Source organism: Musa acuminata, chromosome BXJ3-8 (assembly GCF_036884655.1).
Source record: "Musa acuminata AAA Group cultivar baxijiao chromosome BXJ3-8, Cavendish_Baxijiao_AAA, whole genome shotgun sequence".
Lineage (NCBI taxonomy): Eukaryota > Viridiplantae > Streptophyta > Magnoliopsida > Zingiberales > Musaceae > Musa > Musa acuminata.
In genome coordinates this window covers 51026116-51042260 of record NC_088356.1, presented here as the reverse complement: position 1 = coordinate 51042260, position 16145 = coordinate 51026116, and the positions used below count along the sequence as shown (strand labels likewise).

Here is a 16145-nt window from a genome sequence, read left to right as displayed (position 1 = left end):
GCTCAATCCCTCTATGGTTGGTAGAGGAGATTGACCCCTGACCCACTCACCTCGGGCGAAAAGAGGGGTTGGCACCCAACCCCTCCTTCATGATTAGTAAAGGAGGTTGGGGCCCAACCCACCTGCCTCGAGTGGAAACGAGGGTCGATGGCTAACCTCTCTTCCATGATTGATAGTGGAGGTTAAGGCTCGACCCACCCACCTCGGACGGGAAGGGGAGTCGATGCCCAACCCTTCCTCCATGGTTGGCAGAGGAGGTCGATGCCCGACTCACATACCTTGAGTGAAAAGGGGGGTCGATGCTTGATCCCTCTTTCATAGTCGATGAAGGAGGTTGATGCTTGACCCACTAGCCTCTGGCGGGAAGGGGGGTCGAGGCCCGACCCCTCCTTTGTGGTTAGCAAACGAGGTCGGCACCCCACCCTTCCTCCATGATCGAAAAAGGAGGTCAATACTTACCAACCTATCTTGGGCAAAAAGAGAGGTTGGCGACCGACCCCTCCTTTATGGTCGATACTTACCTCTCAGCTTTGAGAAAAGGGATTGGCACTTGACCTACCTACCTTAGGCAAGAAAGGGGTCTGACACCTAGCCCATCTATTATGGTCGATAGAGGCGGTTAGCACTCTACCCACCTACCTCAAGCAAAAGTGGGGTTGACGGTCGACCCCTCCATCGTGGCCAACAGAGGAGATCGATGCTCGACCCACATGCCTTAGTGGAGAGGGTGTCAGCACCTAATCCACTCACCTCGAGCAGGGAGGGGGTCAGTGCCTAATTCACCTACCTTGGGAGAAAAGAGGATCGACGCCTGACCCCTCCACTTTGGGCTAGCCCTAACGGAGTTAGTTTTTTTAACCTTCATGTGTTTAGCAAGCAAATCTTTAGTGGGTTGGGCTTTCCTGATCTAATTTAACCTGTGCCTTTGAAGGCTCTCTTTAGGTGGATCTAGTTTTGTTGACTCACACTTCTCAATGATATTTTATCTTGTACCCCTTGCCATGAGTAGTTTCCGCTACGCGGGTTGGGTTTTGTCAAATTATGTATTTCGAGCATATCTTGTCTTGTGCCTCTCCGTCATGACAAGATGAGAGAGCCTATAAGACGAGCAAAAAATATGAAACAATGTTAAAGTTTTAAAGTAATACCATTGAGGATCTCCATTCTCTGAGATAGCAAAACCTAATCTCAGAGCATAGAGATAGAGATCCTGGTACGCTTATATGCACCGTTTTACTATCTCAAAGCGTAGAGATCCTGGTATGCATCATTGATTCTGTCGTATGTGTTCGTTTTGCTCGCTTACGTTTTCCGCAGCCTCAGGGCACTCTCTCTGCATTGAGAGTGCCATCCATCGCTCACAGTTGTTACAAATGCTGAGAGAGATGTTCCCCAATCACCTAAAAACCTAATAATCTAAATAGCTTCGTCCTCAACAAAGATCAAAATTGTACTTGTTTGCACGTCCAGGTGCGAGGATGGAGTGAAGCCTTACAAGTTCCCGAATCAAAGGCTTCGGGATCTTGGTCTAAAGTTTACTCCAATAAAAGAAAGCCCTTGTGAGACCGTGAAATGCTCGCAGGAGAGAGGCCTTCTTCTTGAGATCCGCCATGTGAGTCGAGTGTGCTAAGGATCAGCAATGTAATCTCCACTGCAAATGCTACTGACGATATAAATTATTTGGAAATATGTCGTTGGATGTCTACGTTGTAATGACGGATAACTTGAACAAAGAATAAATTAGTTCCTTTGAAACTACCATAGAAATTGAGGAATATTTGCAAGCATATGAAATATTGCAAAAGAGTCTGACGGAGTTAAAAGAATATGTAAATATGCAAGTGATACATTATGTATGGCTTATTTGTTAGCGCGAGCAATAGAGTTGACCTTATTTAAGGATACCAACAGCTCAGAAATACCATCATATTCTATGCATTCCAAGTACTATCAGCACTAACTAATGAGTTTCTTTGGATACACAGATGTTACATTTTGTAAACAAATACTAAGATCTCCATGAATAAATACTCAGCTGCTCCTGACAAATTGCTTAGACTGCAGGTGTCATTGACAGCACTGAAAGCAAAGTATCATTTGCCAAGTTATGTATTGAGCTGGATCTCCATACGAGGGGCAACAAGATAGATCTACAAGCCAAACCATTAAGCAACAAGTTGCTACAGTCATGATGGAAATATCTGCACTAGACTAACAAAGTTCAAACAAGAGTGGAAGCCAAACCAAGCTGCTATCATAACATATCTCTTGATGACGATTTTAATTTAGGTGTGGACAAACACATTAGTTGCATTATGCATATGACATGTCCTTAACTAATCACTTCAGAGTTAACCCCCCAACACAAATAAGTCATCATAACCATGAGTTTACTATCTGCAGGGAGGACTTTTCATAGAAGGCATAATGTGGAAGTAAATAAGAGGACTTCATCGGATGTTGGTTTCTGGTAGATCCTTCCTCCAGATTATTGGAGTTGTCATTGGGATGAGATTACAACACATTTTTAATGACTGATGATTACAAGGGGAAAAAATCTTTCATGCACCTATTAGCAATTTTTCCCTCATCTTCTAAGCCATGATGCTGGCAGCAAACCCCTAAGCTTTCTCTTGAAGACAACAGAAAGTGCAGAGCCCAGAAGAGGCCAAGTTGTGACGATAGCTATATAAGCTAGCAACCACATTGATATATCATAATGTTGTAATAGCTGATTGATGGATCTCTTTACTGGAGCAGTCACATCATGGATGGCTTTGGTAATGCTTTCTGCCTGTATCTCTTGCACGGAATCCACAGGCTCGCTACCATTGTCCATGTCATTTTCTGTTCCAAGCAAACTCTGGTCCGTAAGCACAATTTCATCCTCAGGTTCATCGACATGGCATAATTCATCATCATGCAAGTCCTCTTCGGTCATGTGGTCTGGTCCTTCAGTAGTCATTGCAGCAACCATTCCATCTTCCGTGATATTAACATATGGCCCCTTATCGATGCCCGATTCAAGCGAACAATGCAAGCCATGGTTTGGTGTCTGCATCAGTCATATTACTATCTTTAACACCATAATAACACACATAAAACATATCCACACTGAAGATTAGATCAATTAAATCCCGTTAGTGAATGAGACGATCTTATATCAAACTTCAGTATAACAGCATGTCATTTAAAGGTTAAGAAGTGGACCTTAATCTTCCCATGCATGAATTCACTCGAGTGTAGAACATTGAGAAACTCGCGAACAGCTCCAACCCACCTGCAAACAAAAACTTCAGTTCCTTGAAGAAGAAATATAGGAAGTTCCAACTTTGAGTAGATGATCCACCGATGACTTGGTGCAGTGACTGTCCATCCAGATCTAAGAGGATGTAAGAAATAACATTTCCAAGAGACAAAAGCACAAGATAATGTATCTTGGTTGATTCTATAGGTTTCGTCAGTGGCTGTAACATGATAATGAAGATTCTTGACATCCGGTTCATAATTATAGAAAGTGTTCTGATAAGCACATACCACCAGCATGGCTAACAAGTTTCTGTTCCTCTGACAATTCATCTCAAGAAAAAAAAGAGAGAGAAAATAATCAAGAGAACAAGAGTAGATAAGTACCATAAACTATGTGCTGTCAGCCCCTCAAAATAAGCAAGATGTCCACCATGTGCAGTTGTTGCCAAAACAATGTTTTGGTTTGCCCTATGAAATTAAAAATATTAATAAGTTTGAAATGAGAGGAGAGGAGGCAGCCACTTTAGCAATAAAAACTGGTCTTCATGGTTTCAACTTTACCTGCATTCATCCCAAGGAATTGCTTCCCTTGTACAGACTGGGTCATCCAATGAACTGATGCACAGCAATGGAACAGCTACATTCCCAATAAAACTCACACTGCTACAGCAGCGATAATAGGTATCTACAGTCTGAAACATACAAGACACTGTGTAACTCAAGAAAAGAGTCCAAAAAGTAGCCAAGGGAAATACCTCAAACTTTCCAACATGGCAAGTGGCATGACTGTCAAAGTCCCGAACAGAGCATGACTGAAAGCAACATAACAAAGAATAAAGAAAACAAGCCATAAGTAGGTGTGCGACTAACAGGTGAGAGTAAAGCTACAAAATTTTTGGCTGTAGAAAATTATAACAATCAAAATAAAAAAAGCATTTGCTACAATTTGATAGAATATTACAACCATCACACTAAAATCAATCTTCCAGTGATCATGCTGGATCCCTCTACAAGGCCAAATTTCAAGTACGTGAATTCAAATTGCTAGTCCATAAGAAGGTACATACTCTAGCAGTTGGATGTTGAACTTGAAATTTTTAAAGAGAGTATAGAACAAGGTTGAATCGACAAAGTTTAGTTTTAGATATCAGTATATCACTAGTTAATGCAAACTGACCATAGTATCAATTTATCCAAATCTTCCAGCTACTTCTCCAAGTTAGGAACTCTATAAATATCATCTGAATTTACAACTTAGGATGTTCCATATAAGCAAGTAAATTATGACATCTGCTGCTTACCAACTCTTGATATAAGTACAGATTTTATTCATCTCTACACCAGCATAAGGATTGTTGTGTTGTTTAAACTAATGGAGGATAAAAAAGGAACCACAACCAAGTATCTAAAGGTAATTCATCATTGTAAAGGTTAATGCGCAAAACTGGTTCACTTGCAGGGTTGTGATATTTTTTGTGAATTATAGCTAAAAGAAATGATACAGTGAATAGAATATGTGCCTATACTTGTGTGTTTGGATGTGTCAAGCACAGAGAACTCTTTATGCATTCCGCAGTCCAAGAAAGCACCAGAGAAATTTTGATGTACATAGCTTTCCTAGAAGTTGTGTACATAATTAATGGTTAATGTTGAAAACAAATGGAAGTGAATCTGACAAAAGTTGATTGATTGTAATCTAATCAGAAAATTTCTTTTTCCCTGATGTTCCATAACATTCTTGCTATTTCCTACTTGCAACCTCAATTAATTGACTGCTTGGACAGAGACTGTTAGGTTGCTTTTTTAATTACAGTATGATGATTGAATGTGAAAATTGCTCAACAAAGAGATTTCAAAATGATCAAGAGTTTTACCTTTCTGATGCCTTCCCAATTTGCTAGTCGAGTTAATATAGGCTGATGTCTGAGCAAAAGTAAATATCAGCCCAACACATACAAAATTAAGTAGGATAGTAGGCTACAAGATGAATGTAATGCAATATATTTCAAGGGGCACTGGCATAATCTTAGAGAAATCCCTGCATACCAATAAATAATTCACCAGATATGGAGTTCAAATGGAACATACAATTGAGCATAACCTTTAAGGCCAATTGTAAGAGCTTTGTCATAGAATCGCTGGACGAGCTTGCGAGAAATAAACCTGTCACATACCTACAAGTGGGAATGATACAAAAAATTAACACCACAACATGACAATGCAAGGAATGAGAAATTCAAGTCTTAGGCTATGACGTTCATGTAATATCAGCCACTATTAGTCCAAAACTACTTTGGATGCATTTGGGTAGGAAAGCACAAATTTAAATTAATTGGGATGCATGAATATTGTCTGTTATGATAAGTCTTATCCTAGTTTACATGTACAATGAAAGGTCCTTACTCATGAAATGCAGAATAAAATAGTATCTCTTATTCTCTTTTACCAATAACAAAAAGAAAAAGAATACCTCAATAGACAAAACGAGTAATTAAAGTAAGCCAAAAAAAGTTTCAACTAAGGATTGCAACACCAACCACTTCAGTACGATTAGGCCAGTATTTACTGTCCAACCACCAACCGGTTCACAGAGTAGGCCAAATCAGACAGTTTGATCTGGTTCTCTACTTTATATTTATATGTATATACATGTATATATATATATACATACATATATATATATATATACATACATATATATATATATACATACATATATATACATATATGTGTGTGTGTGTATACATATATATATACACATATATATATACATATATATCCATATCCATATACATATATATGCATATATACATATATATATACACATATATAACCATACCCATATCCATATCCATATCCATATACATCTCGTCCTCTCCTCTTATTCTTCCTTTTTCTTCCTCTTTTGGAATCCTTTTCTTCTTTCTTCTTTCTTCTTTCTTCTTTCTTCTTCCTCTCCTCCCCCTCCCCCAACAGTATTGGGTACATACTAATGTACCGACACAGTTCGCTAGAATAGACCAAACTCGTAACATTTTGGCTAGACATGGACTGACATGGCTCAGATGACCGTTGCAAACTTTGGTTTGAACATTACCCCATGCTCCCTAAATTGAAAACTTGGGATCAACTAATTCCAAAACAATTCCTAGTTCCTCAGGGATTTTAGTGCAGCTTGACATGGATCCCAATCTAGATAAGTAAAAGCGATGACATTGAATTCTACGTGTAATGAATTTTTGTTGCCTTATTTATTTGAAAAGAGTAACAAGCATATATGAAGTTACATGAAAGGCAGCCACAATCTAATATATAGATGGCTCAAAACAATAAATTGAAACAATTTTTGTGACAAAAAAACTAATAAAGTAAATTCCAGATTGATCTATGATTTTCTTTGTGCCACTTAAAGTTAAAAAAAAAATCCTTGTACAAATACTGTATGTAAGTTGAAGAAAGACAGTTAACCACTAGATCCCATGGCGAGCAAACAGAAACAGCACCAGCGATAGGCGTATTCTCCCCATCTTCCCCAAGATACTTGACCTAAAATTGAAAAACAATAAAAGCAAACAGTAAAAGAGTAATTAAGAAAAACATGGTTTGTTTCACTAAATAAATAATCAGATTGCTTAATTCAAACTAAGATTAATAACATGACGACTAATAGTTTTCCCAAATTCCTAAGGCAGTTAAAGAAATATCTAAATGATAAGATTCACAAGAGAAGTTCCAAGAATTCCAAGTCAAGTACACTGAATTTAGCTCATGACAAAGAGTGCAAACATGAAAATAGCTTATTAATGTGAACACAACTAGCAATGGGTATTTGACAACAAGCCATTCAAGAACTAGAATTTGTATGTTGAAACAATTATATTCCTGGAAAAATAAAGATCCACATAATATATTTGAAAATTCTTTAAAACAAAACAAGATTTACAAGTCCAGGCCCATTATAGTTTTTAAAAAATAAAACCTGTTTGCATACCAATACATTTGCACCAATGCTTGTCCCAACAGCAAACAGAGGAGCTCTCCAATATTCATAATGAAGATAGTTAACAACTTCCCGAAGATCTTCCGTCCATCCAGCATTGTAGAAGCAATCAGACTGTCGAAATGGCAATCAACATTAAAATTCCAAAATAGAATGTCACATCAATTTGGCTGTGCCTAGATTTTTTGGCTGCAGTAGCACCTTGTCCAGCAAGGCATTCTTTGTCAGCATGCTATGTAAATCTGATTACATGTCTATCAAAATTTTTAATTGTTTTTTTTCCACCATGATAAAGGCAAGAAAGCTTCTAGACTTACAAGTTTAATTATGACAACAACAACAAAGAAAAGCAATGCAATATCTTCTTCCTCGTCTCTCTAATGTGATATAATGATGTTTTGCCACAATCAGAAGACATTAAAGTTTGCAGTATTTGATACAGAATCCATGCCATGAAAAAAAAATTGTTACTAATTTTGCCTTATGATAGAATCACGTAGCCTAGATTAAGTGGCAGCCAAGAATAAATGATCATAGGTTAACAACCCAACTAAATTTGTCCCCTGTTTGGAACCTATATTAGTAAGCATCGTCACACACAACTTCATTATCTGAATTAAGTAATAATATAGGAGTAAAAAGGAAATCAAGAATATTGCCTACCAATGAACAATCCAAATAGGATGGAAGGAACATATTTTACCGTAATGGAGATACCTCCTAGGCCTCGATGATTGCTCACAACAACATTCCATCCATGTTTTGCCATTGTGTAAGCAGCATGTTTCACATACTGCAGTGTAAGATTAAAGCCAACATATTAGTTGATCAACCACCAGATAGAAACAAAAGAATGATTGCCCCTTTAGCAAGCCTTTAGAACAGTAATAGAAAGTTCCAGTTGCTGCAACTGCTGGGAGTAAGAAGGGAAAATTTTTGCATTTATTACAAAACAAAAGTTGTCTTTTGGAAGTTTTGAATTGTATTTCATGATATCTACTACAAGATTGCTACAGTTTAAATTTTAAAGTGAAACCCACAGAAGGTTTTAGGTGTGTCACCATCTTAATATTTTTCAGCCTATATCTAACCAAGTTGATGCATCTGGCTGATTCAACTTATCAAAGTTTCTCTCATCTCATAACATTAATAAGGAACTATTATAATCACTCTATCAAGAAGAATCGGCAATATCACCAATTCATCAAAAGAATTGTTTTTACAAGAGCAATTCATTATCACTATGCATAAAAAATTAAAGGAGTCGATTAAATAACTGGAATCAATTAAATAACTACTTGGACTATAAAAAACTATAACCATATTTATGGAATTCTAAAAAAATACATATGGGATGTTAGAAAAGATAAAACAGGAATCTTACAGAAGAAAAGGAATCACTAGTCAGTCCAGGGACCACAACCACAATAGGAGTAGTATCATCTCTTGAAATAACCTTGTCCGTGTCAGAGGCACCTCCTGCAACTGTAAATAGGGAGTCTAAGTTAATAAATAACATCGTATACAAGACTCTGTATAATGGCACTCTTAAGTTATTTTTTCGTTTTGTCTTTGTGTCGTGTACAATTTTGAGGAACCTAAAGTTGCAGACTGGGTTGCTTCAAAGGTGTCAAGTGGTCAAAAAAACATAGTTGATACTTGATAACAACTTACAGCTATGGCACATCTATTTCCATGTTCATCACTGGGCTTATGCAACAAGTGTCCAAAAATCATATGACAATGACAAAAATGTGGTATTAGAACACTTGAATACTTACAAGAACAATTAAAGGTTATTTTGCACCTATAACTGAATCCATTTAATAAAATCGATCAATTCATGAACTTTCAAGTGTTGAAAGCATTCAGAAGGAGAGGGTGATCCAACACCAAATTGAATGAATGGTCATAAGCAACAATGATTATGAAACAATTCAAGTATTTCAAGTAGAATTTCTCAGATTTTCTCAATCTAAATCACAAGACTGAGAAAAAAATGTGCACTGAGGAAACTGAAGGCACCAATCCACAACAGCAATATATCACAGACAAACACATAGTTCGCAGATCAAACATCAAGTTAAGAATATAGATTTAATTGACTACAAGACCATCATATCTTTTACATTGTATTTCTGGAATAATCTGAGAAAAAAAAAAAGAATCAACAAGTCATTTTGCTTAGCACATAAGATTGTACATCACAGGTCATTGGCAACAAGCCTTGAGTGCAAAAAGAACATCCAGATAAAAAAATAAGGACACATGTTACATTCATGGAAAATATACTGTACAGGAGTATTTGCTCATACATAAGCATGAAGCATGCAGTGCAACATAAAGTAACAGGGATGATTGAAAGCCATTAGTAAAACGAACATACAAATTAGCTATCATGGGAGTATGGCACAAACAAATTAGTCATTAGGGCATCAAAAAGCCGAATTAACTATCGTGGCACCTACCTAAACCTAGCCATTAGTAAAGCAAACATACAAATTACACATTTCCTGAGCACACTACTTTTGAGATCCACTGCACCTGCTAAATAAGGCAGATCATAAGTATACAAGAAATATAGAAGCAGCAACAACCAACCATGCATAGAGCATAAAGAGAAAAAGAGCAAATGAACACAAGAAGTTGCTATGAAGATAAAGATAATTTTCAAACAAAATGCCCAAAGTAGGTTATCAAAAGGTTAACAAGGATAAAAGAAGCGATGATTGAAAACAAACGCTTAGCTTCATTTAGCAACCACAAGCCACAAATTCCAAGGACCAAATTGGTCTAGAGGTCCATGGCTTGTCAAGGAGCTGATGGTTGAGGATTTTTAAAGTTTGTGACTCATTCTATATTACAAACTTCAATCAATTCCCTCATATAGAATCTGGATAGCAAGCATGAGGTTTGTTAAACAAGCAACAAAGTTCAAGGATGCTATACAACATTTGATTTTATCCAGAGTCGGTATTTTGTAAGCATACCATCAGAGGCAAGCAACCAGTCCAAAGCCACTGTTCCACCATCCTGAACAGAGAATAATTGCCTGAAATTTAATAGAATATGCTCAGATAATACATTAAGAGCATCCATAAGTCATAAGGGCAAAAGAAGAGCCTAGGCAGCAAATACAAACTTATCAAGAATTATCCTTGGCAAAAATAAAGGTAATTGATTGTCCAAGAGCACGTTCCAAGGTAGCAGATAAAACAATTTAAATTTTTATTCCTGATGGAAATCTGTATATCCATTGAGAGGCAAAGTTGCATGGCGCCTGCTGAATTTTTCTCAAGAAAACCCACCGATTGTATCATTGATAAAGATATAGGATGGCAGGAATTACATATGTCAAACACCACTCACAGTTCCTGTGATCCTCCTCCAGATGGAAGAGACATAATAACATAGTTAATGCATTGTTAACCAGGTTCCTACCAGTCCGCAATGATAATTTATTTTAGTTTTAACAGAATCACCAATTTCCACTTGAAAGATAAATCACAGCATAGGACATTCCAATACAGAGGTGTTAAGAATAAGTTTTATGTTCCCAGAATAACTCTCCATGTGAATCAACGCCAATGCCGAATCCCAAAAGCAAATAGGGACAAAATGCAACTCAATATCGAATAAAAACCTAATACCAACCTTCTATAAACAACAGATGGAGGTCTTCCAAAAAAACTCAAGAAGACTGTCTGCAAATGGGGGCTCGCAAGCCACGGCGTTACCAAATACCTAAAAAATCAATCGCCGCCGATTATCCATCAACCCAACCTTCGGTAAACGGTATCATTCCAAGAGAACCAATCAATCAGACTGCGGGCTCACCTTCCATGGAGGATCCGGCACATGGAGACGACCCCTTGGTAGATTCTAGACGCGGGATCGAAGGTGAGGACGACGGGGTCCCCCCGGAACCCCCGCAGAAAATCGCCCAGGAAGTGGAGCTCGAGGAAGTTGTAAAGGAAAACGAGGAGGAAGATGAGCGCGGCCGCGAGGTAGTGGGCTGTCGGCACCAAGGCGGCGGCCTGAAGGAGGAGTCCGATGGCGGAGGCTTCGTCGGGGACGGAGGAGAAGTAGGACGCCATGACTTCCGGCGATCGAGGAAGAAGAAGAGGGGAGAGGAGAGTTCGGATCTGACGCTTACGCTCGAATGGGCATCGGGATGGAGAACGGCAGAAGCGTCCTCAATATCATCGTCACTTTCTTTGATTAGTACATTATAGTTGATGACGTGTCGCTTCAGTACCATTCTAACTTTCACGGGACCCACGGCGAGGCATCAGTCCTAGTGGTTCAGCGTGGAGGGTTGAACCAAATGGAACCTGTTTCTGCCCGCTGGAGCTCATCCTCTGCTGCGACGGGCTGGTGAGCGGTTGGCGTGAAAGCCAGCGACTTATTGACCAACCGACATATATATATATATATATATACTTTATGATTATTTAATTAAAAATGATGGAAAAGTGCTTCTTATTTTGATTAAAAAATTATTTGTCTTAATTTTTTTAAAAAAATTGTGATAAATAACTTTACTCAAAAATCAATTATATATATTGTTTTCAATGTATCAACGTGTAATCAAAACGTGTATCTATAAAAAAACCTCGTGTTTCTGTACGATAGTTGTGAAGATATTTGCTTGTAGATTTCTTTAATACTGTTTATATTGGAGAGGACGCAATTTAATATTTTTATTGGATTTTGTTGATCGTATATAATATTGGTGGTTCGTAGATTGTCTGTGGACTTGAAAGACAAATTGTTTCTTAAAACACTTTTACAACCTGAAAACAACGTTACAAAATTTCAAAAACAAATTTCTTTATCTTGTGTTTATGGAGATTTTCGAAAATAATTTTTTATAAAAAGTATTCTTTCCAAAAATCTCCCGAAATTTTATTTTTCTATTTCCCTTAATAAGATATTTACATATAGCATATTTCTAATAAAACTCAAAAATAAAATAAAAAACCTACAAACTTCTTTTTTCTTAGAAAGCACACATTAAATAATTTTCAACAAAAATATTTTTAAAAAATATTTTCATGTTCTATTATTTTTAAAAATGAAAAAAATAAAAATACACCTACAAAGTTTGAATAAGTAATCAAGTAATCTTTTCATGATTTGCTTCATTTATTATGTATTAGAATGAGCTTGCAAACAGCAATAATGGTAAAATCATAAATCTTAATTATTTTGATACATCTTTTCTCGTTATTAAGATCTATAAAAAAATTATATATTTAATTAAATTTAAAATATTTAATCTCTATTTATAATTTTTATTAAAATATTATTATATCTTTCTCAATCTCTTCATACCATTAACATTAATTATTTTACCAATCACATCCGAAAATTTCTTAAGCATATGCTAATATTATTTTAAACAATTTTCTCTCAATAATTAATTATTCACAAATAATTTTTTTAAAATTTTTCTTAATAACTCCATACATCTATCTCAATATTCATATCTTGACAACACAACCTTATATATATATATTTTTTTAATTATCCAACACTTAAATTCATAAAATATTATTGATCTCATAATTATCTTATGAAATTATTCTTTTAATCTCAAAAGTATCTGATGATTACACAAGACAAATAATACCCCTCGCAATAAGATAAAAATAATAATAACTTTAAAATGTAAAGAAACCTCTTGGAAAAAATGCATCCATGAACTTGAACTTTGATATGAATAAGTCCAATTTCATACAGTCCCATGCAGAAGCATGTACCCAATCATGCATTTACCATATAGCAATTTTATTTCATACATTTATTTGATGGCCCAACATATCAACACAAAAGCTCGTGTTAGACATGCACATCTGTGCGATGGAGATGGTAGATGATATCGGGCAAAACGAGAAGAACCCCAGGTTGCTCTGCAGAATAACAAGGATAAATCAGAAACTTAAAAGATATTTTCCACAATCACAGTGAAGATAACTCCTACATAACACCAAATGGGAAATGCTGAAAACTAGCAGCCTCAGTGTTCGAATGTTTCTCGTATACATTTCAGCAAAAAGAAGGCAGGAATCCTTTGATGCCCTAAACGCAACATAATGATATCAAATGAAATTAAAAATAATCAAGATGCTCTGCAATCCAACAGTACATGAGCACCGAGCTTAATAGTTCCACAAATGTTCACATTTCAGCACCACTGAAAAACTTATGCGCATGCCAATTCTAATACCAGAGTAGGCTTTTTTTCTCCAACGAGAAGAAAAGCAACATAATGTTGATATCATAGTAAATTACTTTTATCCAAAGGCCAATTCTATGTTCTGTGCTAAAACATATAACATGTAAGATTAATTAGCAACCAATTGACAAGCGTAAGTATCATCCCTTATTATTTCATTGACATTTGATGGCTTTTAACCTCCTTCAAAAAATCTAAAAGACAAATTAAACAAGGTTAGAGAACTAAATGTGTATGTATGCATACATTTTAGTTCACATTCGTAAGCATAAGTAAATTTGTATGCAAATGGGTACATATATATGTATATGTAGGTTCCGCACCTGCGGAAACATAAGGAGCATTGATGCTTTAGGCTTTCAGGATTAAAGTGTGTTTCAAGAAGACAGTCACTTGTGTTCTAAGGAGCCTTTAAAAGAAAAACTGAGCATATCACACAGGGAGCATTTGAATGTACAGGCCCCTTGAACTCAATAAACAAGAGATGATCATAAAAGTCCTATTTTCACTATAGTGCATCTCAGAATTAAAAAAACAAAAAAAAAATTTATTAGTTTCCAGAGGCAAGCTGAGTTTAAGCCATTTTCTAACAAAAGAGTGAAAAGCTATAAGCATTTTCTTAAATTATCAACATAACCTACTACCCTAAGTGTGGATTGGAGTTCCATTAGTACAACTGAAGAAATTGGAGTATGACTGAGACCTGAATCACAGCAAAGCCAATTTCAGATTTTGGTGATAGGTTTCCTGTGAAGCAGTGGTGAAAAATCATCTGAAAAACTATCTTAATAAGCTTTCTAATCCAACAATGGTCTTAAAAAAGATACATACAGTGAACTTAAGAGCCAAAGGGCTACAGGATTCGGAACCAAACAGTGTGGTAATGATATGATGTAATAACTATATAATGGACGTCAACCTCAAGGTTTGAACAGAGCCCCCAAGATAACTCACATAAGAAGGAGAATATCATGATCCCATCCAATATATGAAAAGTAACACAATAATTTTTGTGTCAGACAAGCAATGGGCAAAATCATCAATATATATATATATATATATATATATATATATATATATATAAAGCTACCGTAGAAAGGCTGCAAAATAGAACTTGATCTTTTTCGAATTCAACCAATAATGAATGGTTCGATCACAGAGAGATCAATTGAAAAGAAGGGTCATGACCAATGGGCAAAACAATCCCTCTCTGTGCGTTTGGTTAATCTAAAACAATTATAGAGATCTTTTTTCTAATATAACCAATAATTGTAGTCCGATCACAGAGAGAGATCAATACAAGAAAAGCTATTTCTATGGGCTGCTAAATGAAAGTAATGGTAGAAAATCTGTTAAAGAGACAAATTTGAATCGCATGGGAAGGGATCAATAAAGAAACGTCCAGAATCAGATCAAATTGCAAGTACCAAAATCATAAGAACTAGGGGGAAACTGGAACTCACTCCGCAATTCTTCGACCTGTTGTGCGGTGAGTTTCGCCGCGAACCCCCTGGCGGCATGCGTATAATGATGGATCACGGCATCCTTGGCGCGCTCTTCACTGCAGGAACGTAAAAGATCAAACCTTTGATGACATAGAAAACCCTAATCAAACCGAGAAGAAGGTATCGTGCAGGGATGGGAAGAGGAGGAGGGGGAAGAGCGACCTCCCAAGGACGACGGCGAGGGTTCGAATAGAGAAGGCCTCGGGTTTCACGCCCTCGGGACATTCCAAGTAGGCGATGTACACGGTGGCCTCCTCCGACGCCACGGAGATCGAGAGGGAGGCAGAGAGGAAGAAGAGGATAGATGCGACGACGAAGGCGACCGGAAACCTCTTCATCTCGGCTTCGCAGCCTCGTTCGGCGGGAGGCCAAGAAACGGCTCCATTATATCGACGACAGAAACAACAGACTTAGGTAACGACAAAAGTCATGAATAGTTCCGGTACGTTCCCAATGTCGGATTCTTTTCTCGAATTATAGTAACGATTAAGAATTAATAGTTAGTAATACCTAAAAATGGGTTCGTGGAAAGTAGGAAAGAGTGAGTTATGTTTATCCAAATCATCAATATATTATGACCTAATATTTTTAATTCAATTGAAAAGGAATGATGTGGTTTCTAATTTACATTTTAATTTATTACTATTTTAACTCTTTTATATTTTTTTTTTTCTGTTATCCTCTCTAATTTTGTTATCTTATGTCAAGTTTGTGCCGTATTATCCAATCGGATACTTCATGACGGAAACAAATTATATTTCTCGACATTATCAAATGATACCGAAGTTATATTTATTATGTGTTTTGACAAATTGTACCATTTTCATGAGTGATTCTATATGAAATTTTTGTATATTTGACTAATTGAAACAGTTTTCTAATTTTATGACTTTTTATAATATTTTTTAAAAAATTTTAAATGAAATATTTTATTAGTAACTAAAGGTTTCAAACAATTAGTATTCGATAAATTAATAACCAAAGGTTTCAGACATTTTATTAAAATGAGAAAGAAACCCATTTGGATAAAAAACCTTTATTTTTTTATATATTTTTTATATTAAACTCTATTTGATACTTAGTTGTATAAAAAAAATATTAATGTGTGGGTTTGTTCCTTTACTATTTTTGTATAATATTTTTTATTTAG

At 36.3% G+C, this 16145-nt stretch overlaps 2 protein-coding genes across 2 annotated transcripts; both read right to left on the bottom strand.

The window, feature by feature from the left end:
• Positions 1-2232: 2232 nt before the first annotated feature.
• LOC135643971 (embryogenesis-associated protein EMB8-like) lies at positions 2233-11450 on the bottom strand. Its single transcript, XM_065161296.1, has 14 exons — positions 11087-11450; positions 10904-10993; positions 10240-10301; positions 8634-8734; positions 7953-8042; positions 7241-7363; positions 6718-6795; positions 5338-5423; positions 5124-5172; positions 4005-4061; positions 3811-3941; positions 3634-3717; positions 3211-3280; positions 2233-3055 (listed from the first exon to the last, which is right to left on the bottom strand). Exons 1-14 carry the CDS (start codon positions 11344-11346, stop codon positions 2588-2590), a joined length of 1749 nt encoding a protein of 582 aa, XP_065017368.1. The 5' UTR covers positions 11347-11450; the 3' UTR covers positions 2233-2587.
• Positions 11451-12935: 1485 nt separating this feature from the next.
• On the bottom strand, positions 12936-15369 carry LOC103995701 (subtilisin-like protease SBT3.11). Its single transcript, XM_009416356.3, has 3 exons — positions 15158-15369; positions 14954-15051; positions 12936-13164 (listed from the first exon to the last, which is right to left on the bottom strand). The coding sequence occupies exons 1-3, from the start codon at positions 15331-15333 to the stop codon at positions 13094-13096; spliced, it is 345 nt and encodes a 114-aa protein (XP_009414631.1). The 5' UTR covers positions 15334-15369; the 3' UTR covers positions 12936-13093.
• Positions 15370-16145: the final 776 nt, after the last annotated feature.

Coding starts and splice junctions, on each gene's coding strand:
- LOC135643971 (XM_065161296.1), bottom strand. CDS start 11,346: ATGGCGTCCTACTTCTCCTCCGTCCCCGACGAAGCCTCCGCCATCGGA. Junction 4,062..5,123: donor ATTGGGAAGGCATCAGAAAG/GTAAAACTCTTG, acceptor TGTTGCTTTCAG/TCATGCTCTGTTCGGGACTT. Junction 3,056..3,210: donor TCATGCATGGGAAGATTAAG/GTCCACTTCTTA, acceptor TGACTGATGCAG/ACACCAAACCATGGCTTGCA.
- LOC103995701 (XM_009416356.3), bottom strand. CDS start 15,333: ATGAAGAGGTTTCCGGTCGCCTTCGTCGTCGCATCTATCCTCTTCTTC. Junction 15,052..15,157: donor CTCGCCGTCGTCCTTGGGAG/GTCGCTCTTCCC, acceptor ACGTTCCTGCAG/TGAAGAGCGCGCCAAGGATG. Junction 13,165..14,953: donor ACAGGTCGAAGAATTGCGGA/GTGAGTTCCAGT, acceptor GTTATTCTGCAG/AGCAACCTGGGGTTCTTCTC.